This window comes from Microcebus murinus, chromosome 3, assembly GCF_040939455.1.
Source record: "Microcebus murinus isolate Inina chromosome 3, M.murinus_Inina_mat1.0, whole genome shotgun sequence".
NCBI lineage: Eukaryota > Metazoa > Chordata > Mammalia > Primates > Cheirogaleidae > Microcebus > Microcebus murinus.
In genome coordinates, this window is record NC_134106.1 from 51,285,613 (window position 1) to 51,311,502 (window position 25,890).

Genomic DNA, 25,890 nt, shown 5'->3' on the forward strand with positions numbered 1-25,890 from the left:
GACCATCCCCCAGATGGTGCACATCTCACTCATTATATATGTATATACCCACCCCCCTCCCCCCCTGCCCAATACCCTATTACTGTAGTACCTATGTGACCACTTAGGTGCTGTTCAGTTGTTCAGTTAATACCAATTTGCTGGTGAGTATATGTGGTGCTTGTTTTTCTATTCTTGGGAAACTTCACTTAATAGTATGGGTTCCAGCTCTAACCAGGAAAATATAAGATGTGCTATGTCACCATTGTTTCTTAGATCTGAATAGTACTCCATGGTATACATATACCACATTTTATTAATCCATTCTTGGATTGATGGGCACTTGGGCTGTTTCCACAGCCTTGCAATTATGAATTGTGCTGCTATAAACATTCGAGTGCAGGTGTCTTTTTTGTAGAGTGTCATCGGATCTTTTGGGTAGATGCCCAGCAATGGGATTGCTGGATCAAATGGTAGATTCACTTGTATCGCTTTAAGGTACCTCCATATTGCTTTCCACAGAGGTTGAACTAGTTTGCAGTCCCACCAGCAGTGTAGGAGTGTCCCTCTCTCTCCGCATCCACGCCAGCATTTATTGTTTGGAGACTTTTTTTTTTTTTTTGAGACAGAGTCTCGCTTGTTGCCCAGGCTAGAGTGAGTGCCGTGGCGTCAGCCTAGCTCACAGCAACCTCAAACTCCTGGGCTCAAGTAATCCTTCTGCCTCAGCCTCCCGAGTAGCTGGGACTACAGGCATGTGCCACCATGCCCGGCTGATTTTTATATATATATATATTAGTTGGCCAATTAATTTCTTTCTATTTATAGTAGAGACGGGGTCTCGCTCTTGCTCAGGCTGGTTTCGAGCTCCTGACCTTGAGCAATCCGCCCGCCTTGGCCTCCCAGAGTGCTAGGATTACAGGTGTGAGCCACCGGGCCAGGCCTGGAGACTTTTTGATAAAGGCCATTCTCACTGGGGTTAAGTGATATCTCATTGTGGTTTTGATTTGCATTTCCCTGATGATTAGAGATGTTGAGCATTTTTTCATTTGTTTGTTGGCCATTCTTCTGTCTTCTTTAGAAAAGTTTCTGTTCAAGTCCTTTGCCCACTTTTTAATGGGGTTATTTGATTTTTTCTTCCTGATTTTCGTGAGTTCTAAGTATATTCTACTTATCAGTCCCTTATCGGATGCATAGGATGCAAAAATTTTCTCCCATTCTGTAGGTTGTCTGTTTACTTTCATAACTATTTCTTTGGCTGTGTAGAAGCTTTGTAGTTTGATTATGTCCCATTTATTTATTTTTGTTGCTGCTGTGATTGCCTTTGGGGACTTCTTCATAAACTCTTTGCCTAGGCTGATGTCTAGGAGAGTGTTTCCAACTTTTTCCTCTAGAATTCTAATAGTTTCATACCTTAGGTTTAAGTCTGTTATCCAGCGTGAATTGATTTTTGTGAGAGGTGAAAGGTGTGGGTCCTGTTTTAGCCTTCTACAAGTGGTTATCCAGTTTTCCCAGCACCATTTATTGAAAAGGGATTCTTTTCCCCAGCGTATGTTTTTGTCTGCTTTGTCAAAGATTAGATGGCTATATGAGGATGGTTTTATATCAGGATTCTCACATCTGAAAAATATGGAACGCTTCACGAATTTGCGTGTCATCCTTGTGCAGGGGCCATGCTAATCTTCTCTGTATCATTCCAATTTTAGTATATGTGCTGCCGAAGCCAGCACCCCTATTACTTTTAATTGACATTTCCTCTCTAATGACAGTCATTGAAACGTCTTATTTAGAGCTGTTGGGTCACTTGTGTGATATGAGCTAGGGTACATAGATGACAGCTGGTTTACGTTTGTGAAGCTCATGGAAGAGTTTAGTTGCATCATCAATAAGTGCTTCAGATGCTCAGAACATTTACTGCTTTATGTTTTGTGAAATAATTATTTCTGAAGTGAAAGCACAGGGCCAGTTGTTTTAATTGCATGCTTTAGACAAGCCATTTAAAACGTTTTTAACTTGTGTAATCTTACTCTAGAAGTGGTATTATATATTTAACGGTCTTATGTCCCCAGTGTATGCATTTGTTTGATTGATACCTTTTATTTTTGGACCCATTCTTTAAATATAACTTGGGTAGTACTTTGACATCCTTTATGATTTTTCTTATGTTTATTTAGAAAAAATATTCAAGATAAGGTAAAGGAAAATAAAATTAATCCCACTATCTCTTAATGCTGTAACTGCAGTTAACTTGATTTGGATCCTTCTAAGTGCTCTTTTCTGCATTTGTGCTCTTCTACAATGACCTTAGGAAAAACACATTGCCAACACTTTAGGCACATTTAAAACTGTGTACGGGCCTGCTTAGAGATGCCTGGCAGAGAGAGCAAGAGTCTTTGAAGGCCTAGATTCAAATCTGTCTACGTTCTGGCTCCTACTTTTGCCTGAGCCTGTGACAGGAGTGTTGGGCACGCTCTCCCTGGAGGCTCCATCAGAGGGCCCCTGGCCTCCAGATTACAGTAGCTGAGAGGGAAAACCTGTCCTCAAATCCTCCGCCCCTGGTAAGACTTCAAGATGTTATCTGAAATGGGCAATTTATTCACTTAGTCAACGCGCATTGATTGAGCACTCAGTGTATGCGCATCGTACTTGCCCTGTGTGGATTCATACATGGGTCAGGCATAGTTCTGACCCCCCCACTGGCGGACTGGCCAGGAACTGGTGAGAGTGCTCCAGGAGAGGCGTAAGCAAATCACACACACATCATGGGGACAGCCAAAAAGGCTTCCTGAGGAGGCGGCCTTTGGGCTTAGCCTTGAAGGATGAATAAATAACATTTCAGGGGCAGAGAAGGGAAGGTGAATATGGTCAAGGTGTTGCAGGCTGAGAAAATAGAGCATGCAACACAAAGGCTTTAAAAGTCTCTCGAGGGGAAACAGCACATGATCCTGTGGGTTTGGAGTGCTGGGCGCTTAGGAGGGAGTGATAGAGCACACTGCAGCCTCAGTGACCATGCAGACACCGGGCACTTAATAGTTAGGGAGGTAGTAGGGGGAGGGCATTGAATCTTGTTGTGGTGGAGAGAGTGTGGTGACAAGTCCTGATCAGGCTTGCGATGAGGAAGATGAGCTTGGGAGCAATGCGTGAGGTGCGTCTTAGGGGCCTGGGTCATTTTGCAGTCCCTCCGCTCTCTGCTTCCCATCCTGTGTACCCCACAGTCTGTTCTCAGAAGGAAGTTGGAGGGATCCTTTAGTGGCCCTCAGAGTAAAGCCACACTTCTGTGTCACCCACCAGGACAGTGGTGACTGCCCTCCTCTCCTGCCTCCCTTCTCCCCATGTTTGACGCCAGCCGCACTGGTCCCGTGGCACTGGCAACAGTGACCCCCCCACCCCTTCTTTTGTAGAAGAGAGGCTTTCTCTGATCACCTGCTCACAGCAGCCTTTCCTTATCCCTGTTCTGCGCTTTATATTTCATCTATGCGCATAACCTTGGACAGTCGACCACGACTTTATTCTTCGTTGCCTGTTTTAAACACTGCTTGGTTTAAGTAGGTGTTTGATATCAATTTGTTGAGTAGTCTTGGTGACAGGGGTGGGAATGGAGGGCCCAGCCCAGGGCCAGGATGGTACAGGATTGAGACGTGCGTGTGTTTTATTTGAAAGAGGTAAGAGGGATAAAAAGACTCATGGTGAGTGCGATGAGATTTGGAAACCAATTTAGGGAGGTGTGGAGGAGGCAGCTACAGAGAAAGGTATGCTGGGGCACTTTTAGCACATAGGATATTGGAGTCTGTACCTAAGAGGGTTTGGAGACAGGAGTGTGGGGGAGGGAAGACCCAGCAATAGGCGTGGGCCCAGAACTGTGGAGAGGGCTCATTTGGGGGGATGGGGCCAGGAGCACAGACTGCCAAGATGCAAGAGAACTGGGGGATGGGGGGAATCCTGAACTTGGGGTGGGTACAGAGGTGGTGGCCAGCAGTGTGAGGTGCCTGTGGAGTCAGGAGAGTGCAAAGTCCCTCGACTCTGGGAGATGAAGGGAATTGGGAAGGTCAAGGTGGCACAAAGCAGGGGCATGAGGAAGAGCCCATGCCTGGAGCCACTGGAAGAGAGAGCTTTGAGGTGGGGGAGATGTGGAGATCACTGTGAAAAATGTGTCATAGCAGGTGGAGGCCTGGAGCCTGGCTGATGTGGAGAACTTGGACAGGTAGGTTTTGGTCCCAGAGCTGACATCAAATACCTTTGTAACCATGGCAACCCATTTAGCTTCTTTTTCCTACCCCCCTGCAAAATGGGATAAAACCTGCACAGTCAACTTCACATGTTTATTGTTTGAATCCATTGAAATCATGAATACGAGGGTGTTAACACTCTAGTAAGATATTTCTATGGACTATAAACTTAATGCAGCTTATTATTTGTGATTAAAAAAATTTTTTTATTGCTTATTTTCTTTGAAAATCACTTAACATCCAATTGCTTCTTTTTTGAGTCCTGATCAGGGAGTAACACAATCTGTATGTGGGTTTTTTTTGGGGGGAGGGGTGTGGGGGTGAACCCAAATCCTTCAGATCTGGCTCCAGATTGTTCACTGGGAAGCCTGGTGTTTTTGGAATCAAATATATTTATCTAATATTGAAAGGGTCAAAGTGGGTTTGTTACAAATGCCATCTTTTCTAAATAGTTGGCATTTGGAACTAAGGATGTATTTTTACATTTATTATTTTATAGCTGTATTTAAAGTATGCTTATAAGGAACGTATGTGGCTTTTTTCTTTAAATGAGATGCAGCCATTTTATTTTTCTTCTCTCCCTTCACCACATAAGGAATTATTTTCTTCAAATGAACTTAAAATATCTCTCATGAATACTCCTATTTTTAACTGGATGTTTCTCTCTTTTGAATTTGTGTTCCTCAAGGTTGTTGGATGGATCTTTTTTTAAAAAAAAACACAAAAAACACCTCTTTATTATGGAAAATTTTAAACAAGTGCAGCTTGGTATCCTGAGGCCTCAGGTAGCCACCAGCAGGTTCAGTGTGATGACTTCTCTTTTTCATGCCTGCCCCTCTCGTGACGAGGGGGCTGTAGGCTCCATCCAGAGCAGGAGGAGGAGGTCACACGAGACCACAGGTGTGGCAGCCATCAGTGAAGAGAGCTGATTTCTCACACTCCCAGGGAGAGTGAGAAACAGACCCAGGAGGACACTGGAAGCCGGGGCTGTGTGGGGTGGCCACAGCAGGTGAAGGTAATACACATGGATATGCTTGAAACCGAGGTGATTTAAATTGCTTAGTAGAAGAGGCCCAGTTTCTAAGCTGTTCGGTAGTGTGCCCAAATATTGAGCAAACAACATGTTCTCTTTTATTTTGGCAACACAGATTTTTCTTGGCACATGGTGAGGGAAAGCTATGTTACTATTTCACCTCTTCTTTGAATACTTAGACATGAGTTTTAGTTGAATGCTTCAGTGATCTCTACCCTTTAAGAGAACATTTGGATAAAAGGCCAAAATGTCACTGTTTTGAGGATGTGTATTTTAAATCTATGATTTATTTTGCTATTTTAAAAAACAACTTAAAAACAACAGCCCTCACATACCTCTCAGAACGTGGAATTTAACTAACATTTGAGAGAGGGGAGAGGAGGCAGGAAAGGAATCTGGGAGGTGGGAGCTGGGAAGAGGGAGAGCCATCGTGCTTGTTTGGTACCCTGTTCTGAAGTTGCCACCCCAGGGTCACATGGAGAGCTGTCTTCTGAGACAAGGATGGGCTCTGACCCTGGAGAAGAGGCGTCATCCCTGGGGACCCCAGTTTAATTGGACACTCGATGTGTGTGAGGAGTGGGCTGGCCTGGGAGGCTGGGGTGCTGTGGGGGCTCTGCCAGCCCTTGCACATCATTGGGAGATCCTCAGTGCCAGGAGGAGAGGATGAAATACAGTACACTGGGCAACTGAGGCTGTCCTTGTGGAGAAAGAGGAGGCAGGATTTGAACCTAGACCTTCAAGGATAGGGGTAGCATTGAGAAGCAAGAGAAGGGACATTTCAAGCTGAGAGGAGCCAGTCTGAACAAAGGTATAGTGGGGAAGACAGCAGGTGTCTTAAGGGATGCTAGTGTCCAGGAGGACTCCAGATGGGGGTTTTGAGGGTGGCATGCCAGGATCTAGGGCCAGGGCTTTATAAGAGCACTTGATGAAGATGGGGATGGCCACCTCCCCTCCATCCAGCCATGCTGGGGCGGCCCATCTGGTTCCCAGTTCCTGTGCCCCCTCCCTCCACTCTCTGGGAACCTCAGTCACCACTTCATAGGACTGTGTGTCCAGGTGGGCTCTTGGCACACTTCGTGGCACATGGACAGGCCCTCAGGGAGTGAGTAGGGACTAAGTGCATTAGGGAGCTCTCTCAAGGCTGCTGCTACAAGAGACTCCAGCTGGGTTGTTGAGGAGTCCTGGAGTCTGAGACTCTGCTACCTTACCTGAGACTATGTTACGCCCTTTGGTGTCCCCTTTATTAGAACCAAGGGCACGATCTTTTTTAAGAAAATGTGTCACTGGAAACCTTTATCCTGACAACCAAGAAATTGAGACTTCCCAAGGCAATTTGTTAAATTAAAATAAACACAATGAATGTCATTGCCGTACTTTTAAATATTTATCGAAGTTACAAAAGATGGCTATTTTTAACGTGCTATATGTGGCCCCTAGTGTGCAGCATGTTCAAACAATTCTTTCCTGGTTTTTGGAGGGTATATTTTTATTTTGGAAGGAAGACAAATGTAAACGTTTATACTGCAGGGAAATGTTGGGAGATGCTCTCAAACTCTACAGTTCATGGAGGACGAGAATTGCCAAATATAATTTAATAGAATTGGAAGGACAGAGGTTGTTTTGGAAGGGTTTGTCTGTAAAGTACGTCTTGGAAGTGATGCAGATGGTTCTTTATGCCAGGGAAAATGGACTGAATTTGGCGCCCAAGTGCTTGACATTAAAGTGCTTGTTTTAAAATTTAAAATTTCTGCTTCTGTTTGTGGTCAGTTATCACAGACTATGGAACTAAGTGGTGAGGAATGAAGTATAATTTTGAAGGCCAATCTTAAGAGTTTGAGGGGAGTCAACTTTTAATTTTGTTAATTGATCATTAATTGGATTTTTGTTGCATTTTACTGTATAAAAGGACAGTAATCACATTTCCAATACCTATGTGAAGATATTTTTCACCTGAGTGACTTCACCAGCTTTTCTGTGTATGTGTATATAGACAAAAGAGTATCCCACATAATAGATAACCAGATTACCCCCTCCCCATCTCTGTACACTAAGATTGCCAAGCCAGGGATGCTGGCCTACTTATTTCCAGAAGCATTTATACAAGGTCAGTTTGATAACTTAGTTTATATAATGGGATTCTGTTTCTAGTCCAGTACTGTAATTTATGCTTGTGCATTTTTATTAATTTTTAATGGCCTCTTCCTCCCCTCCTCCCATCCCTTGGGCCTGTGTTTGTTTATAGATTTATTTAATTGTATGTGACTGTTTCCTGAGAGATGTTTCTAGGCAATGTACTACGTTGAATTGATACCAGGTAATGCTTCTGGATGGGTGAGGGTGAGGTGTTGAGGGGAGAGCCCAGGATCTAGAAAAGGCTTCTGACCTTGTGGAGAGTGGCCAGGACTAGTAGATAGATAGTCAGGGACCAGGGAGGGGCACTCCGTGTGTGGGGCGGGGAAGGGCTGGAGATGAGGGCCCACGTGTGAAGTTATCAAAGAAGAACTTGTTTAGAGCAGTGTTAAAAGCACTTGATCAAAAAGATCAAGGAATAAAAATTGCCCTTAGGTAGGCCCCAGTTCACTTACTGCCTGTCCTTGTCCTCACATGTATTGTGTGTTGAGTGGCAGACCTAGAGATACTGAAGTGAGCATGGCCCTGTGTGCCCAGACACCTGTGGGAGTGTGGAGCTGTTATCACACAGGGTGGCAAGTCAGATAAATGTGGGTGACGTGTTACAACAGCTAGGAGGAAGTAGGGGGAAGTGGTGGTGCTGGGGCAATTGGCTCTTTTGCTTTTCTGTTTTTCTTTTGAGAAAGGGTCTTGCTCTGTCACTTGGAGCTAGAGTGCCGTGGCCTCACCATGGCTCACTGCAACCTCCTGGGCTTAAGCAATCCTCCTCCCTCAGCCTCCAGAGTAGCTGGGCCTACAGGCACAACCCGATTGATTTTTCTACTTTATGTAGAGATGAGATCTCGCTCTTAGGCTGGCTTTTTTGTTTTTTATGTTGATGGACCAGAATTGAAGCTATGGACTGTGAGGAAAAGACTTTGTTACTAATAATACTTCTCACTGGTGAACTGCTGGCCTCATCCTAACCTGTGGGTGGCCTCAGCCAAGGTTCTGTCTCCCTGTGCCTTGGTCTCCTCTCCTGTAAACGAGCCCATGAAAAGAAAGTCTTGTGGCTTCTTTCTGGTAATGAAGTTGGGATATGCTCTGAGTGTGGAATGTCTGTGCATGTTGTTGTAAAAACAAGTAAAAGGGTGAGATGGCACAGTTTGTGGCTAATGCTGGTTCTGTCACAGGCAGGCTGGCTGTTCTCTGTGACCTGTAGCAGGTTGTAGGGCAGTGCCGAGCTCCCCTGCCTCAGGCTGTGGTGCTAGAGGCAGAATTTCTCTGTGTAGATAGCTCTGATAAAAGGTTTTGCCTGGGTGTGTTTGTGCCTGGGGCTAGTTTAAGCCCCTGCCAACCTCTCATTCTTTAGTGTGGATATCTAACTAACCAAAACTAACTCATGAATCACAAAACACATCTGCAGGGGATTCTGCCCAAGGTATGGAAGGTGCCTGTATTACTAGACCGGGACCTCTGGACACCTTAAACCAGTGACAACTGGCCACTTTGTCTACATTATTCCTTTCTTATACTGATTTTAAAAAACAATCTCAATTACCATGGCTTTCCTTGGAATCGTTTATATTTTCCTCTGTATCCACAAATGCAGTGATTTCAGTTTCTTGATTATTTTTAAAAAGTGCAACCTTATCTGGGGATTCTTGAAATCCTCTTTGAGCTACAGTGTTGTGTGGCAGAAAGTATAAGAGCTTAGACTTGAGGTTGGGTCCGAAGTCCAGACACCGGCTCCACTGGGATTAGCTCTGTGACCTCAAACTAATTGCTTCACGTTTTTAAGCTTGTTGTGAAGATTCAATGAGATGAAAACATCCCGACATAGAAAAATGGGCAAAGGGCAGGGAGAGTAGGAAAATTAGGAAGGAAGCGTATGAAAAGACAGTGTCAATTAAAACATGGAAATGTTCTTTTTTGTTAAAGATTAAAAAGAAGGATAGTGTCCATTGTTAAAGTGGATGACTTCATGCTGTTGAATATATAGTGAGAGGATAAATCAGTTTGGCCTTTCTTTTTGGTAGGGAAAGTTTAGGGTCAGGGCGAGGGGAATAACTTGTTTCTATGCTAAATGACTTTAAAAGGTGTGTTCCTTTGTAATTTTCCCAAAGGAAACAATTAGATGATAAAAAAGACATGCATAGGAGGTTGTTTATTGCTCTTTTTTTTTTTTGATTATAGGAAAATCAGAAACAACTCATATGCCCATTGGTTAGCAATTGGTAAGACAGACCAGATATATTCTGTATTCTGTCAGAGATTGGATGATAGAAGACAAAGCACTCAGGTCATGCCCTTTCTCCTGTGTGAACTGAATCTGCTTTATAGAAATTACATCTCAGTGAACACAAAAGCCAACTATATTTGTAATCACCATGGGCGTCCAGTTGGGAGTTCTTCGTTTTTCTCTTATTTCATATTCCTGTGTGATGTCAGTTTTCTTTTCTAAATAGAGGGGATATAAAAGAAAACACCTTCCTACAATCTATCCAGCAGCATCATGTGTCAAGTTAGATGTAGGCATGGTTCATCCTCTTCCTAGCGGAGAAGCAGAGGGCCCCGCCAGCTCCTACCTACTCTTTCCAGTGTGGCCTCAGAACCCAGCTGCCTAAGAACTGGCTGTATGGATCTCAGCTTGCAGACACTCTGTGTCCCCACCCCACCTCTCATCTGCCCTACTTCTCCCTGCAGTTCTGAAAGCTGCCCTGTTGTAAGCCCCACTCAGGTCCTGCCCCATCCCCTGGTGTTGACGAAAGGACTGCCACATATTTATTGCCTCTCTGCCAATCCAGGGTAGAGGATTTTATACCCTTTCCTTCCAACTCCAGACTTGAAATAAAAATGTTTGTGGTTAGGGAAGACTTTGGGTTGATGATCTAGAGACCTACAGCTCGTGCCAGATTTCAAGTATTTCCTCCTAGCTCCAAAATCACCCTCTGTTGCTTGATGTCTGAAAATGGGTCTGGGCCCTTCACATATTTTTCCTTTGCTCTCTGTGAGTTGAGATCTCTGAAGAGGAATTTCAGAGAGAGAGGTTGTAGGGGGAAGGGACTTTCCTTCTTGGTTCCTGGTGTCTGTGTATGTGTGACTCTGGGCTCCTACAGAGAGCCTGTTGTTTTTCCTGCACTCCTAGATTCCTGTAGGGTATAACTCTCCAGAATTTTCTGTTCTGCTTTCTCTGGCTCTGGCAGCAATGGTGGGACTGGGAGCCTGAGTTAGCGGGCCATACCCATCCTGGGTCACTGCTCCCTTCACCCTCTTCTTAGCTCCTGTGTGTGTACCCCAGAGTCACATGGTGCTGGCCATCTAGCAGCTGGCCACCTGATCTTTGTCTTGAGCACAGCCCTGAGCTGCTCTAGTCCAGGTCCTACATTGATATGCTAAGGTCCTGCAGGGAGAGGCCTCTTCAATTCTGGGTTTTAGCACCGCCTGGTGACTCCCTCTGTGTGTCCTTCTTTCCTTCTTTGTGCCTGCCCACTTATCTCCAGTCTTGCTCACTTGCACCCCAGAGAGTTGTCCCTGCTTTCCTGATGACTCAACCATCTCTGGCCTGGCTACCCAGGAACTTTTCTGCCATCCATACCTTCTTCAGGAAACCCTGGAATCCCCCACTTCCAAATTTGTCCTTTTGGGGTACTTTTCATCTGTCTCAGGGCATCCTTTAGATTCTTATTCCATCTTTATAGTCACTCATATTCTTTGCATTAAACTTTCTTGCTTAAATTACTGTCTGGTTGGCCCCAGACTGGAAAACATCCTGTGCAGCTCACCTAAACCAGCAGAAGGATGAATCAGAGAGAAGGCTAGTGATTTGAGGGCTGACCAGGAGCCTGCCAGATTACCCTTACTTATAGGTAGTTCCTAGAGAGGCTGAAATAGAAACACTTTCCAAACCATGTGCAGGCTCTTAACCAAGGGCTTCCAAAATGCATTAAGCTCCTTAGGAAGGGACTACCTGCATTACGCCATTTCTTTTCTGAAATTGTCCTACCTCAGGTGGCAGATCTGTACTAAAGACCTTCTTCCTTTAGGCTTCCTTCCAGTAGTGTTGCTCTACTGTCACGTAGGTAACAACTGCTGGAGGTGGAGCACCCCCATTTTGGGATAGGGTGGAGGAGGGGAGGCTTGGGTCTGCTGCAGAGGAGGGATGGGGCCCTCACCTGGAAGCACCTCTGAACCCCGCACACCTGCATCCTGCACACGGGATGCTCACTAGGAGCATCCCATGGGGATGTTGCCTTTGGGTGACTAGGAAATGAAGGCTTGGCTATAATTCCCACCCCAGGCCTAACCTGGGCTCACTACTTCTAAAACTCCTATTTCCCCCAACTCTAGGGAATCCATTAAGTTTTTTCTGTTGTCCTTTAGTACTTAATAAAGTGAGACAGATTTATATAATTGTGTACATATATTAAATATTCAGTAGCATATATCTAAGTGATTGCCCAGTGTCATCTCTTTGGAGAAAAGATATGTATATTTAATATAAATAATTATAACTTAATTCTAGTTTCTCTAAACACTCATTGTGTTCAGTGAACTTGACCAGATGACCAAAATATCTGTTCCTGCAGCAAATGCTGGGTGACTTTCAGGTACCATGTGCTGGGATGTAGTGGCGGTACAATGTGAACACCTTGGCCATGGAGGATGCCCAGGCGTCAGCCAACCTGACCGGGAGAGATGACCTTAACTCCTGGGAGGTGAGGCTGGTGTTTAAGCTGGGGCATATCCGTGGGCAGGAGGTCACTTAGAAGAGGAGAAGAGGCCCTGCGCCCTCACCTCTGGGAATGGAGCAGACCACACAAACAGAGCTAGAGTTGGGAGCTTTAAGGGAACAGTAGAGTTGGTGGTGGTGGTCTGACCAGACTCGGGGAACAGCAGGGGCAGGGAAGGTATGTACAGGAGACTGAAGACTGGTTAGATTGGGGAATAAGGCATGTTGGGGAGCACAGTGGGAAATCAGTAGCTAGAGCCACACAGAGCCTGAGTGGAATAGAGGAGAGGGGAGGAGAAGGTACAGGTGACATTATGGAGGTGGAGACACAAGACCTGGCTGAATGTGCAGAGCAGGGAGAATTAGCAATTTAAGCTTATGCTGGGGGTTTCACCTAGCTGCCTGGGAACGTGATCCAACAAGGCATTTAGAAGCTAAAATCTAGGGTTAGATATGTTGACCTGTGAGCCCTCTTTGGAGGTGATGTTTATGGCCAAGGATGGATGATTTTGTAGAGAGAAAACTTATTAAAGAGGCGATGAAGGACAAAACTTGAGAAATGTACTTTCATTTAGTGTTTGGTGGAGGAAGCAGAGCCCTGGAAGATGAATTGTTAAATGCCCATTGCATGGTAGACAACAAACTGGTAGGGTAGGTTATATCATCCTCATTATACAAAGGAGGAAACAGGCTCAGAGAAGTCCGGTAATTTGCCTAAGGCCACACAGCTAGTAGGTAGCATAGCCAGAATTTAACTCTGGTCTGTTTGACTCCAGATGCCAGACTGGTTTTCCAAACTGAAAAGATGGATCTGGGACATCTCCATCCTTAAACATCTTCCAGCTGTGTTTTTAAATTATGTGATCTTTCCACTGAGGACCTAAAATCCTTGTCCGTTTTACTACAGGTAGGGCATGATGGCCTCTGGAAAGGTTAATTCTCTGTCATCATTTCTTCCTCCCCCCTTTTCTGAAAGTTCTGTATGTATTTATTTGAAGAATGCATTTAGTGGCTGATTGTATTTTTTCTGTGGGAAGGTCATCCACTCTGGCCGCTGGGGGAGTTGTGATCAATGGGGACAGAACATGATCTGCCAGACACGTTGATCTAGAATGTTGCCTGTGCGGGCATGTAGGTGAATAGATTCATTAAGAGTACGTTTCCCTTTTGATTTTGAACATTGAGGGCAAACTCTTAACTAGGAACCAAATTTTTTGAATTTAGGTAGTAGTATTTCTATGACCTACAGACCAGAAAGCAGAGTCAGACACATCTTGGCAGCTTAGTGCCAGCCTCTTGGTGAGGGGTGGGGGGTGAGGGGTAGCCTGGGGCTCCCCTGCCCCAACCCTGGCAAGAACCCAGGCCAGGCCTCCTGCCCCATCAAGGAACAAGCTCTTGGTGTGACCCAGCTCTTCTGGTCCCACTGAGCTGCTCCACTCACAGCCTTGTCACCCCACCATCTGCTGTGAGTACCGGGAGTGCTGTTCTCTCCCCTGGAGCCACTTAGCTGCAAACTGTCTCTGTTTATCTGAGCAGAACCTGGAAAGGGCTGGCAAGGGCCAGGCAACAGATGGGACTGCCTAGGAGGTGAGGGTTTAGGTAAATGACTCTCGCCAGGTGCCTGGGATTTGGGGAAGAGCAAGGGGTAGTGTGAACACGCTCTTCCGCCCTCACAATGTAGCAGGAGGCTTGGCTCCTTCTCTCAGGATTTGTGTGTCCTGTTTGAGCAGGAGAGTGAGCGGGAAGCACCCACCCCTCCCACCTCCCTGACAAGGAGGCTGCTAACTGGTACTGGGGGAAGTGCAGGGCAGTTTCTGCACAGGTTTTAGGTCTGCCTTGGGTGTGTCGCTGGCTCTGTCCCTGGTTAGCTGCTATTGGGCCTCTCCCTAATTTGCCCGAGCTCCTGGGTGGGGGGGTCAGTGCTGCCTCAGTTGTGTGAGAATGAGAGTCCTCAGGGCTGCCCGTGGCCATACTGACCACAGCCGAATGAATTCTGGTTCTGGCCAGCGCTTTATACTTCAGTGCTCGTAGGGCTCTCAGAACTGGAGTAGAACTTTTAGGATCATCCAGTTTAGTGGCTCCCAGTCTAATATCTATGAATGAAATATTGGAATTGGTTCAGTGTTTCAGAGAGCCCTAAGAAAATTAAGCCTATATGGGCTAAGTAGATGTTGAAGGCCTTTGCTTTGTCTGGAGTTGAACCAACTGAGTGTAGTAGTATTGGTCATCTCATCTGGATGGGGGAAAAGGAATCATGGCGGCTTCTTTTTTTTTTTTTTTTTTTTTTTTTTTGAGACAGTCTGGTTCTGTCATCTGGGCTAGAGTGCCGTGGCGTCAGCCTAGCTCACAGCAACCTCAAACTCCTGGGCTTAAACAATCCTCCTGCCTTAGCCTCCCGAGTAGCTGGGACTACAGGCACGTACCACTTTGCCCAGCTAATGTTTTCTATTTTTAGTAGAGACGGAGTCTCATTCTTGCTCAGGCTGGTCTCCAACTCCTGATCTCAAGGGATCCTTCCATCTTGGCCTCCCAGAGTGCTAGGATTACAGACGTGAGCCACAGCGCCTGGCGGGGATCATGGCTTCTGATTAATGGAATGGTGGGACAATAGAAAAATTGACTTCTTTGGAAACCATGATTTTGTGTGCGAGGAAAAACTAAAAACAGCTTCTTGGTTAAGAAACTAAGGTCTTGAGAAATTGGCTTCCTCAAGGTCATAGAGGAGACAGTCTTGGAGAGTCACCATCTGTTTTTACGGTTTGGTAATCCTTCCCCACGTTCCAATGCACTCGTAAGTAGCAGAGTCTGGAAGCAGACTCCCTGGGCCCAAATCCTGACTCCATCCCTAACTGGCTTGGAAGCTGGGACTCTGGAAGCCTCATTTTTCTCATTTTCCTCATTGCACGGGGGCTGCATTTTGCCTGGAGGTTGGCCTGTAGCGTAGTAAATGATACCACGCTGCCTCTCATATCTAATTTTTGATGCATCTTAGTTTTGTGGGTTAAAATGTATAAATGTAACGCTTTTGAATTTTCCCTTTCTTTTGGAGACTCTTGGTAACTCTCAAATCTTTAAGAAGATTAACCACTGAAAATAAGGCCAGCATCCCTTCAGTCATAACCCTGTGCAGCAGCGTTCCCTTGCATGAGGGTTTAAAACTCAGACGATGGAGCCGTATTGCTTGAGTTTGAATCCTGTCTCTGCCACTTACCAGCAGTGTGACCCTGGGAAAATCCAGTCATCTCTCCCATGCCTCAATTTCCCCATCTGCAATATGAAGAAGGAGGCGTTTAGAGTATCTGCCTTATAGGATTGCTGGTGCCTGACACATATTTATTAAAATAAAGCAGATGTGCTCATATTTCACTGTGATGTTTAGGAGCCCTTTCTAAGAAATGGCTTGGGCATGAGGGAAAGTGTGCAGGTGATCTAGGGATGGGTGTCATGCCAGAGCCTCTGTGCAACACTGCAGGGGTCAAATGGAGTGACACAGAGTCTGGGCTGCAGCCCTGGCACAGGCGGGGAATGGCAGTTCCTGTCCCAGGCAGTGCGCGGTGTGCGCAAGAGGCTGCTCAGAGGGAAGGGTGGTTGGGCAGCATTAAAGAATGTAAAACAGCCTCTCATCCCACCACCCGGAGTAAACCAGCTTTGTTTCTGTGTGGTATTTTATCTGGATTTTCACATAGTTTTGGCATCACGTCTGTGCTATTTTGTAATCCGTTTTCAGCTAACATATTTTCTGTTGTATTGTCTTTCTAAATATTTTAATTTCATTAAGCTAACAAAATGAACTGAAGTGTTCTAGAAGTTTCAAAACTCTGCTATCCCTGCTGGAAACAAGGTAAAAAGTTAAGGTTGTTCTTTGTTTGTATTTGTGATTTTTTTCCCCCTATTTCTGTTACAATAAAAATTCTGTGTTTCACAAGTGAGGGTTTATAACATCTCCCCCAGCTTTGGGGTAGGTTTTCTTACTCAAATTCTTCTTAGGCAATGTAACTTCCTGTTCAAAAAAGGACACAGAATTGGGTTTTCTGTCTGTGATGGGAATATGTAGTCAGCTGTTTAGAGAGCTTTTTCCCACAGATATTTTTATGGGGGTCATTGCTTTATCCTCCCGTCTGTGAACTTCGGCTTGTTATAAGAGTACTACTGCCAAACGCCGAGTTCTCATGCAAGAGACCGTGCCCAGGTCACAAGCAAAAGATGACATTTAACCTTCAGAAATATGCAGTTGAGAATCTTGGGTTTTCCACCTTTCCTCCTCAGGTTGGTTTGGAAGAAATACCCTTTAGCAAGTAATGGGAAGAGTGCTCCTAAACTGAGCCTTTGGGAATCTGAACTATTTTACAAGAAAGCCTGGCGCACCTTGTGAAGGGGACAGACAGGGAGCTTGTAGATGCTCCCATTTCCCTTTCTTTGGAGATTCTTGGTAACTATCTGATGTACATGATCCCGTGCCTTGGGTCTTTTCAGTCTTGAGCCAGCCCTTGAGACTTCATTGTTGACCCGAACCAGGTCACTAGAACATGGTTGTGCGTTGTAGAAAACAGCAGAGATCCAAAGAGCCCTGGATTGTGAGCCAGAAAGAAGGCTGCTGCCTCCTTTCAGCTTTGTCACTTCACTCTTATGTAATATTCAGGCAAATTACTTAACCCCTGCTTTCCCTGATAGAAACTTCAAATGGTTATGGCTGGATTCCAGATATCCATGTCCTCCCCCATAACTCGGATACTTAACTTGTTAATTTATATCTGGAGTCATTTTTACATATTATTCACCCTGTGTTATTTCCTAGGAGAATTAGCTCTGGAAGTTCACAACCAGCTATTTAGAATGTTGTGCCTCCCTTTTTCTTCCTTAAGCTGTTTTCTTTTACTCTAGAAATTTTGGGAATAGTCTATTGGTGTCTAAATTGCTTCACTGAGTTTTGCCAGATATAAGCTGTTCATAGCATGTGCTGTTTTTCCTGAGTACCTTTCCAAATCTTTAAGTATTTTGTCTCAAATTTGGAAGTTAAAAAAAAGTTTAAATGTATTTGTGATTGTTTTCTAAAAAGATGACTAATTCTTTATCTGCATCGGTTACCCCTGCACATACATTCTAATTGTCCGTTGGGTTCCCTTGCCCTTGAAAGTTAGGCCCATAGCAAAGTGGTTTAGGTTGTCAAAGATGTACCAGACTCAGACCTTTAATGAGCTCATAAGATTTGCTTACAAGCTCATTTGAAAAGGAGCTAACCTAAGGAGGGTGGGGACCCAAGATTTAGGCGTGCACTTATTCAGGCTGTGTGACTTGGGGCGCTTTAAAACCATAATTAAGGAGTAAGAAGCCAGGCATGGTGGTGGCACGTGCGTACAGTCCCAAGTACTTGGTGGGGGCAGAGGAGGGAGGATTACTTACTTAAGCTCAGGAGTTCAAGACAAGCATGGGCAACATATTGAGAGCCTGTCTTTAAAAATAATTGAAAATTAAATAAATAAATAAAAAAAGAGTAAGAAGTGTCTTATGGTTTCTTTCTTTGGGAGGAAGTTTAAGAAGATCCTTCTTTCTTGCTGGCTGAGTGGCGGGATTCTCCAGGGGTGGAGGTGGGTAGTGATTGGGGAGTTAGGGGAAGAATGGTGTGGTGATGGGAGACTGCTTATTTGGGTGAGCCAAGAGCACCTACATATCTTTCTCACCTGCCATGCCCTCTAAATGTGCAAAGGCTTTGGGAAGTTGTCTTATAGGGTCGGCATTGGTTTTAAAGAAAACAAAAGCAAAACTCTTTTAATTACATGTTCATAGCTGGAGTTGTTTAGCAGTACTAAATACAAGCAAATAGATAAAGATCTGCTAGAGTACATTTTAAGAGACACAAAATATCTTGTGAATTTCTATTGATCTAATGTGGGCTGTCCAAGAGGTATTAGTTTCACAGCACTCTGAACATGACAGGTATTTTTCTACCTGCAACTGTTTGCTAGAACCCGGTGAACTTAAAAATCCTCTTATATTAAAAAAGTATTGACCACATGTGGTTTTGCTTAAGAAAAACAGTAAATACTACTCTTTATTAAAATAGTCACACAGCTGTGTTTTAGAAGTCAGAGGAAGGTGTCTACCATTTGACATGGTAGCCTTGGAATCTATTGCCTTGGCTGGGATTCTAGCTCTGCTCATCCTTCTTTAAATATATGTGTCCTTAGGTATAAAATGGGAATAAATGTAATAATACCTAGGGGTAAATTCTCAGTTTTAGAATAACCTGATAAGAAATCCTTATAGCACTTTATAGTGTGTGCCATTCTACTTTTTTGAGCTGCCTTTTAATGTCCGGCTTGTCTAAATGTTCATTCTTATGCAGATCATTCATGTCTGTAGTGTTAGAACCTTGGGGTTATCCCCAGCAAGCCATTTCATTACTCTTTCCTTGTTCTCCTGTTGCTCACAGCCGGAAATCTTTTGATATTACTAGAATGTCGTTTGCATTTCTCTTTTTGCTACAGACAACAGAGGTCTTAAGTATACAGTTTGATAACACTCATGAAGCCTCATGCAGGCCAAGACCCACACAGCACATTTCTTTATCCCAGGAAGGTCCCTCCTGCTCCTCTCCAAACCACCACCTCCATCACTTTCAGATTTCTAGGGCCTAGATTAGTTCTTCAAGTCAATATAAATGAAATTTTGGATCTGATTTTCACTCACAATGTAATGTTACTCGTAACAATAGTTTTCCTTTTTATTGCCAAGGGATATTCCATTGTATGAGTATGCCACAATTTGATAATCTGTTCTCCTGTTGATAATATTGGGTTGTTATAAGTATTTGGCTATTAGGATAAAGCTGTCATGAGCCTTCCTTTCATTTTCTGTCTCTGAACATGCAATGTGGCTATTATCTTGTCTGCTTCCTACCCTTGCAACCCTGGGCAAGCATCTTAATCTCTCTGCTTCAGTTTCTTCATCTGTAAAATGGCAATTTGGGAAATAATTCAGGATTGGGACCAGCATTTTTTAAAAAATGAAATAGAATCAAAACTTGGAATGGAAAGACATGGAATATGTAAATACATGTCTGAAACAACAGCAGCAATGTTAATCACTTACATAGCGCTTGCTATGGGCCAGGCCCTATTTTAAAAGCTTTCCATAGGAAATCATATGTTCCTCACAACCATCCTATGAAAGGGGTTATGATCCCCAATTTATAGATGGAGAAGCTGAGACATAAGTTATACCACTTGCCCAAGGTCACAAAGCTAGAAAGGAAGGCTGGAATTTGAGCCTAGGTAGTGCAAGTCTAGAATCTGTGCTCTAAACCGCTATTCCTGGGGAGACAAAGAGGCAAGTGAAGTAAATCAAAATGTATATGCAAGTACAAATTAACAATTATCTAATTCATGTCATACTCGCCCCTTTTATTCCAGATATGAGAAATGAGTGTTGGACGTCGAAGAATAAAATTGTTGGGTATCCTGATGATGGCAAATGTCTTCATTTATTTGATTATGGAAGTCTCCAAAAGCAGTAGCCAAGAAAAAAATGGAAAAGGGGAAGTAATAATACCCAAAGAGAAGTTCTGGAAGATATCTAATCCTCCTCAGGCATACTGGAACAGAGAACAAGAAAAGCTGAACAAGCAGTACAATCCCATCCTGAGCATGTTGGCCAACCAGACAGGGGAAGGGTATGGTTTTTCCAACATAAGCCATCTGAATTATTGTGAACCTGACCAGAGGGTCATGTCAGTCGTTACAGGTTTTAACAATCTGCCGGACAGATTTAAAGACTTTCTGCTGTATTTGAGATGCCGCAACTATTCACTGCTTATAGATCAGCCACATAAGTGTGCGAAGAAACCATTCTTATTGCTGGCAATTAAGTCCCTCACTGCGCATTTTGCCAGAAGACAGGCGATCCGGGAATCCTGGGGCAGAGAGAGCAGCGTGGGGAACCAGACCGTGGTGCGCGTCTTCCTGCTGGGCCAGACTCCCCCGGAAGACAACCACCCCGACCTTTCAGATATGCTGAAATTCGAGAGTGAGAAGCACCAAGACATTCTCATGTGGAGCTACAGAGACACTTTCTTCAACTTGTCCCTGAAGGAGGTGCTGTTTCTCAGGTGGGTGAGTACTTCCTGCCCAGACGCTGAGTTCGTCTTCAAGGGCGATGACGATGTGTTTGTGAACACCCATCACATCCTGAATTACTTGAATAGCTTATCGAAGAACAAAGCCAAAGATTTGTTCATAGGTGATGTGATCCACAATGCTGGACCCCACCGGGATAAGAAACTGAAGTACTACATCCCGGAAGTTGTTTACTCCGGCGTCTACCCACCCTATGCCGGGGGAGGGGGATTCCTCTACTCCGGCCAGCTGGCCCTGAGGCTGTACAGTGCCACCGACCGGGTCCACCTCTACCCCATCGATGACGTTTATACTGGAATGTGCCTTCAGAAACTCGGCCTCGTTCCAGAGAAACACAAAGGCTTCAGGACATTTGATATTGAGGAGAAAAACAAGAATAACATTTGTTCCTATGTAGATCTGATGTTAGTACACAGTAGAAAACCTCAAGAGATGATTGATATTTGGTCTCGGTTGCAAAGTGCTCATTTAAAATGCTAAGATATACATACTAAATTTTGCATAGAAAGGCATATTTTGAATAGTCCCAGGTTGGATTCTCACATTTAGGGTAGTTTCTATGTTAAACCATCAAAATTGCCTTTGTAAGTAGTATCCATTTGAGGGCTTCTAAACCCTTCAATCTGGTACTTTTGTGAAGAAGGAAAGCAGAAAATGATAATATTTTATGAATAATAATGGCAGGATGATGGGTTTTGATCCTTTCTACGGGCTTGTGGTCATTGTGTCCCCCCTTCTCATCTGATATTATAAGTTTCTAGAATTTGACCATTTTAAGTTATTTTTATTTTGCCCTCTTAAGTGTTACTATTCCTACTTCCCATTATGATGACTGATTTATCAGACAAATTCACATGTTTATAAACTTACTGACTACAAAGAATTTGTTATACATGATTCAGTGGTTTTTGTGAAATGGAATTACATTTATTATCATGAGATTTGGGCAAATTTTTAAAATTGTCTAGAAAATTGACTCTTGTGGAATTTTTCTGCCACCCAACAGTATTTTCTTGTGTTAATCTAATTAGTTAATTTTGCAAAATGAGAATCACTGTGTGACACTCATCTAATTTATCTTGTGGTCTTATGGTCAGAGTAAGAAAGAGTTTAAATTTTCTTGTAATTGGTTTGGCTGGGTGGTATCATAATAGTTATCTGATTTTAGCATTTGAAAATAATGAGTATGATTCCATAATGGCCAGCTGAAGATTGAAATGCCCCTGACAACCATATTGGGTTTGTGAATTTTCACTGTGGACCAGGAAGTGTATGTAACTTTTGACTTGAGTGAAAAGATTGAAGTTACAGACCTTTTCATAAGTGACTTGTCAGTTTAAATTCCAGGTTTTATTATTGCCATATTTTCACATGTTGCTTATACAAGATAATTATTCTGAGTAGTGATTGCTTTCTTGTCTCAGTGTAGAAGTGCCTGTGTTTTTATTTATTGTTAAGATCAAAGACCAAACATTTTCTTAAATATATTTTGTGTAATATTTTATTTGTATACAGTGTTGTTGAAATATTTAACTAGAGCATGATATTTTAAATGTTAAGGTGTAACATGTTAAATAAAACGGTTATTTTTGAATTTTAAAACTTGTTTTTTGGGGGTATAAATTACTAGAGTTGATAAAATTCTGCCAAACTATTGCTTATATGTACTATCTTGGAACATGCTTTCTTGAAATATTTTTGTGTTTAATAAAGATGACAGTTCTTATGAGATGAGATATTGGGAAGTGGAAATAAAGTCATTGTATTTTTAATCGTTATGTGTAATAATCTATGATTTTTTTGTTTCCTATATTGTATTACATTTCCTCCAAAGAGGCCATTTTCCCCCCTGAAACCATATTGAACTATAACTTTTTCTCTCTTGGTGGGTCATCTGTTTTTACATTTAAAATCTCAAAAGTGCTTTCCCACTAGAATCTTTACATTGAAGTGTGATTATTTATTTATGGTTTCATTTTCAGTGAGTATAAAGAATGGTTCAGCATTGTAAAGATGGATTATCCTAAGCCATTTCCATTTTGGGGTTTGTAGCCACAATGATGAGATACAGACAATAGCCTTGACCACTCAATTTCCTTTCATAGACCTGTGTTGAGAAGAAATTGCTAATGTTCAAATAAAAACAAATAGACATTTGATAAAGCTCCAGAAACAGAAGGATTAGTGTTGTAAGAAAATTTAGCAAACTGTCCCCTCTTGTTTGGAGTATTGAAGTCATTTCTGAGCAAGTGTGAGGCTACAGGCACTTGGTGTGGGTTTGAAGACTGTGTCGTAAGGCTAGTCTTCTGGAAGGTTCCATGCGACCTGCATCTGACCTCTCCTCTAGTGGTTGCTAGCACAGCTCCCAGAGGGCCACGTGGCCACATTAGGTTTAGAGAAGAATAAAGAACCTCTACCAACATTCACAGGTAATTGGTTCAGTTTGTCCATTTAACTTGATCATTCTCAGGTAATAAGTTTCTCCTGTGAGGGAAATTTATTTAATTTTTTTTTCTTTATAGGGATTGTTCTTCTCTGAGGTTTCAAGTCTCTTATACAGAAAGAAGAGATGGAACAGGGTATGAAGCAGTGTTTGAAAGTCACTGAGGGCCTTTTGTGAGCCTTCAGTTCACATGTGTGCTGTTGTCTGAAGAAGAGTTCTTGGTGCTGATGTTTGGGTGAAATGATCTCTGGCCCTCCTTTATTTGGGAAAAGTTCTTGTGCAATGGCTGCCCAAGCCCACAACACTGGTCACTGCTGTACTGTGAGATGGACCTCATGGGCTTTTCAACAAAGGGGTAGTTTTAGAGCTTTGTACATGTGTCTGGGCTCAATTATGACACAGACTGATCCTTAAATCCATGAAGCCCTCTCTGTGTCCCGAGATGGGTTCTTACCTGGTCGTTCGTCCAACTCATGGGTGCAAGTCTAATATAAGTCTAATATATTCTTTTGAGAACTTCTCAACACTTGAGGCCTCAGGGCAAACTGGTGTTTGGGGCCTTTTTCATGGCTGCTCCCGAGTCATGTTGATTTTGAGTTTGAAGGTCAAAAAGACTGGATAAGCATTGCCAGGATTCAAACTTTTCATCAACCCAAGCAGGCCTTAAGAGGAAAAGAACAAGAGAGATGAGTATAGCCCATTCCCACCCCTGATCCTAGTTAGACCCATCTCCTGTGTTGAGTTGGTCAGGGGAGACTGGAAAAAAAGAACAGGAAGTTGGGGAAATACTTCATTATACTTGGAAGTTGAGTCCAGAATTAAAGATGCCCAAAGTGAGACCATCTCCTACTTATCTATTCCTGATTGGTAAGGATGTGAAATATTTGATGTTCTGGGTCAGCTTGGCTCCCTCAGATGCAGGAAGGGAGGATGACTTACTTTCACTTCCAGAAATGCTGAAATGAAGGAAGCTTTATTTGGGTCAAAAGTTTAAACTCTCTGTGGGTTGCCTTCTGATGCAAAATGCCAGATGAAGTAAAAATCCTTGTTTCTTGCTTAAAACAAGAAAACAAGTACTTTTAACTGTTGGGCTGGTGAGGTTATGGGATAAGTTCACTTTTTCCTTAATGTTAATTCTATATTGGTTCTGCTTTTGTAATGCTAAGAAAATCTGCCAAATAATTTTGGAACTGAACTTTATTAGTATTAATAATAAACCTGGTGGCTCATGCCTATAATCCTAGCACTCTGGGAGGCCAAGGCGGGCGGATTGCTTGAGGTCAGGAGTTCAAAACCAGCCTGAGCAAGAGCAAGACCTTGTCTGTACTATAAATAGAAAGAAATTAATTGGCCAACTTATATATATAGAAAAAATTAGCCGGGCATGGTGGCACATGCCTGTAGTCCCAGCTACTCGGGAGGCTGAGGCAGCAGGATTGCATGAGCCCAGGAGTTTGAGGTTGTTGTGAGCTAGGCTGATGCCAGGGCACTCACTCTAGCCAGGGCAACAAAGTGAGACTCTGTCTCAAATAATAATAATAAACCTGAAAAATTATTTATCCTGATTCATTCAGGTCTCAAAGTAGTTCATTGAAAAACATTTTTTTGCCCTTAATATCATTATATCTTAAAAGGTAGAGGCCAAGAATGAGGTGCTTTTATCTTTAAGGAGCCCCAAAATTTGTTCACATCACTTATAAATTACCGTATGTATTAATAATAACCACAATACTTTCTGTATACCACCAAAAAAATCCTAAGCAATATGATTTGTATCAATTATATGATGTGCCTCAATTACAGAGATGTTAAAACATGGAATATTGCATCTTAGAATAATGAAAATACAGCATTAGTTTTTATATATGTATTTTTAATACCCTTAAATTGAAAGATGGAGTCCTGTTCAGGTGCCTTCCCTGCTTCTCTGTCACTTCGATCTGCATTTGGGAGGTCGCATCCCAAGCAACCATGGTGGCTTTTGAGCTTTGGCAGTTGCTTTCCTCTTGACTGTTGTACATTGTGAAAGGGGGTGTCTGATTGGACTGATGCAGCAAGAGTAGAGTTTTAATTTGATCTTAATCCAAAGGCTTCTTTTTAACTCAGGGGTCTCACGGTTCAAGGAAGGTGCTGGCAGTTTCCCAGCACCTGCCCTGCACCAGGGGAGAAGTGCTCTTCCATCCTACTTGAGCAGTAAGCCCCGTGGAGAACTTGCATCCTAACTTAACAAGGGCTCATCTCACTGCCTTGGAAACCTGCCATCCTGTGACTTGCCCTTTCTTGTCTTCAATTAATGGTCTCTTCCTGCTCATCACTCAAGCTCTTCCTGAAATTGACTTTCCTAACCATTCTACTGACATATCATCAATAACCCTGGTGCTGGGCACCACTTTAAACCATCTCTTCTTTAAAAATATGTCAGAGGACTACAAAATGAAAAACATCCTACCCTTGGTTTGGGTTCTTCCAGAAACAGACTTTAAGACAAGGATTCTAGTGCAAGCAGAATCCTGTTCCTGGGTCTCTTCCTTGTACTCCTCCCTTAGTCCTCAGGGCCATATCTGTGGGTGCCCTCCCCATGATATTTCTGCCTCTCATTCCTTTGTGTGTGTGTTTTTTTTGTTTTTGTTTTTGTTTGAGATGGGGTCTTGCTCTGTTGCCAGGGCTAGATTGCAGTGGTGTCATCATAGCTCACTGCAACCTCAAACTCCTGGGTTCAAGTGATCCTCCTGCCTCAGCCTCCCAAGTACCTGGGACTACAGGCATATGCGCCACCCTGCCTGGCTAATTTTTCTATATTTTTGTAGAGACGGGGTCTCTTTCTCAGTCTGGTCTTGAACTCCTAGGCTCAAGTGATACTCCCACCCTGGCCTCCACTATGCATTACTTTCTGAGTCGATCCCACCTTTCAGTCCACCTCCATGATGGGGCTGTTAAATTGGCCCCCAAGCCAACATTTACTTCTCACTCCCTTTCCCAGTGCTGTGACCTCACCCTCTCCTGCACTGGAGTCACAATCACCTCCCCTCCAGTCAGTTCTGCGTCTGTAGAATCTGCCTGCCTCCTCCCCTCCCCCGGCCCCCGTGTGTGCAAACCGGCCATCCTGCAGACTCAGGTTCCTCTTGTCTACCTGTGTAAGCTTCTAGCATCACAGTCAACCCAGCCAATGCCCTTCTGCCCCACCCCCATCCTGTGGAAATGCGTCTCTTCTGAGTCCCAGGCCTGGGGAGGTCTGTTGT

The 25,890-nt window shown here is 43.5% G+C and overlaps 1 protein-coding gene and 1 non-coding gene across 4 annotated transcripts in view; one reads left to right on the top strand and one right to left on the bottom strand.

Annotated features, from left to right (window-relative positions):
* The window catches only part of B3GNT2 (UDP-GlcNAc:betaGal beta-1,3-N-acetylglucosaminyltransferase 2), a 27,955-nt gene extending 5,975 nt beyond the window's left edge, over positions 1-21,980 (top strand). For all 3 annotated transcript variants that reach the window (XM_012764871.3, XM_012764868.3, XM_012764867.3), the window contains exon 2: positions 19,486-21,980. In XM_012764871.3, the coding sequence (XP_012620325.2) occupies positions 19,495-20,688 (1,194 nt within the window). In that variant the 5' untranslated portion in view covers positions 19,486-19,494 and the 3' untranslated portion in view covers positions 20,689-21,980. The remainder of the gene's footprint in view (positions 1-19,485) is intronic.
* On the bottom strand, positions 1,600-1,706 carry LOC142870265 (U6 spliceosomal RNA). Its single transcript, XR_012918697.1, has one exon. It is a non-coding gene; the product is annotated as a U6 spliceosomal RNA (small nuclear RNA).
* Positions 21,981-25,890: the final 3,910 nt, after the last annotated feature.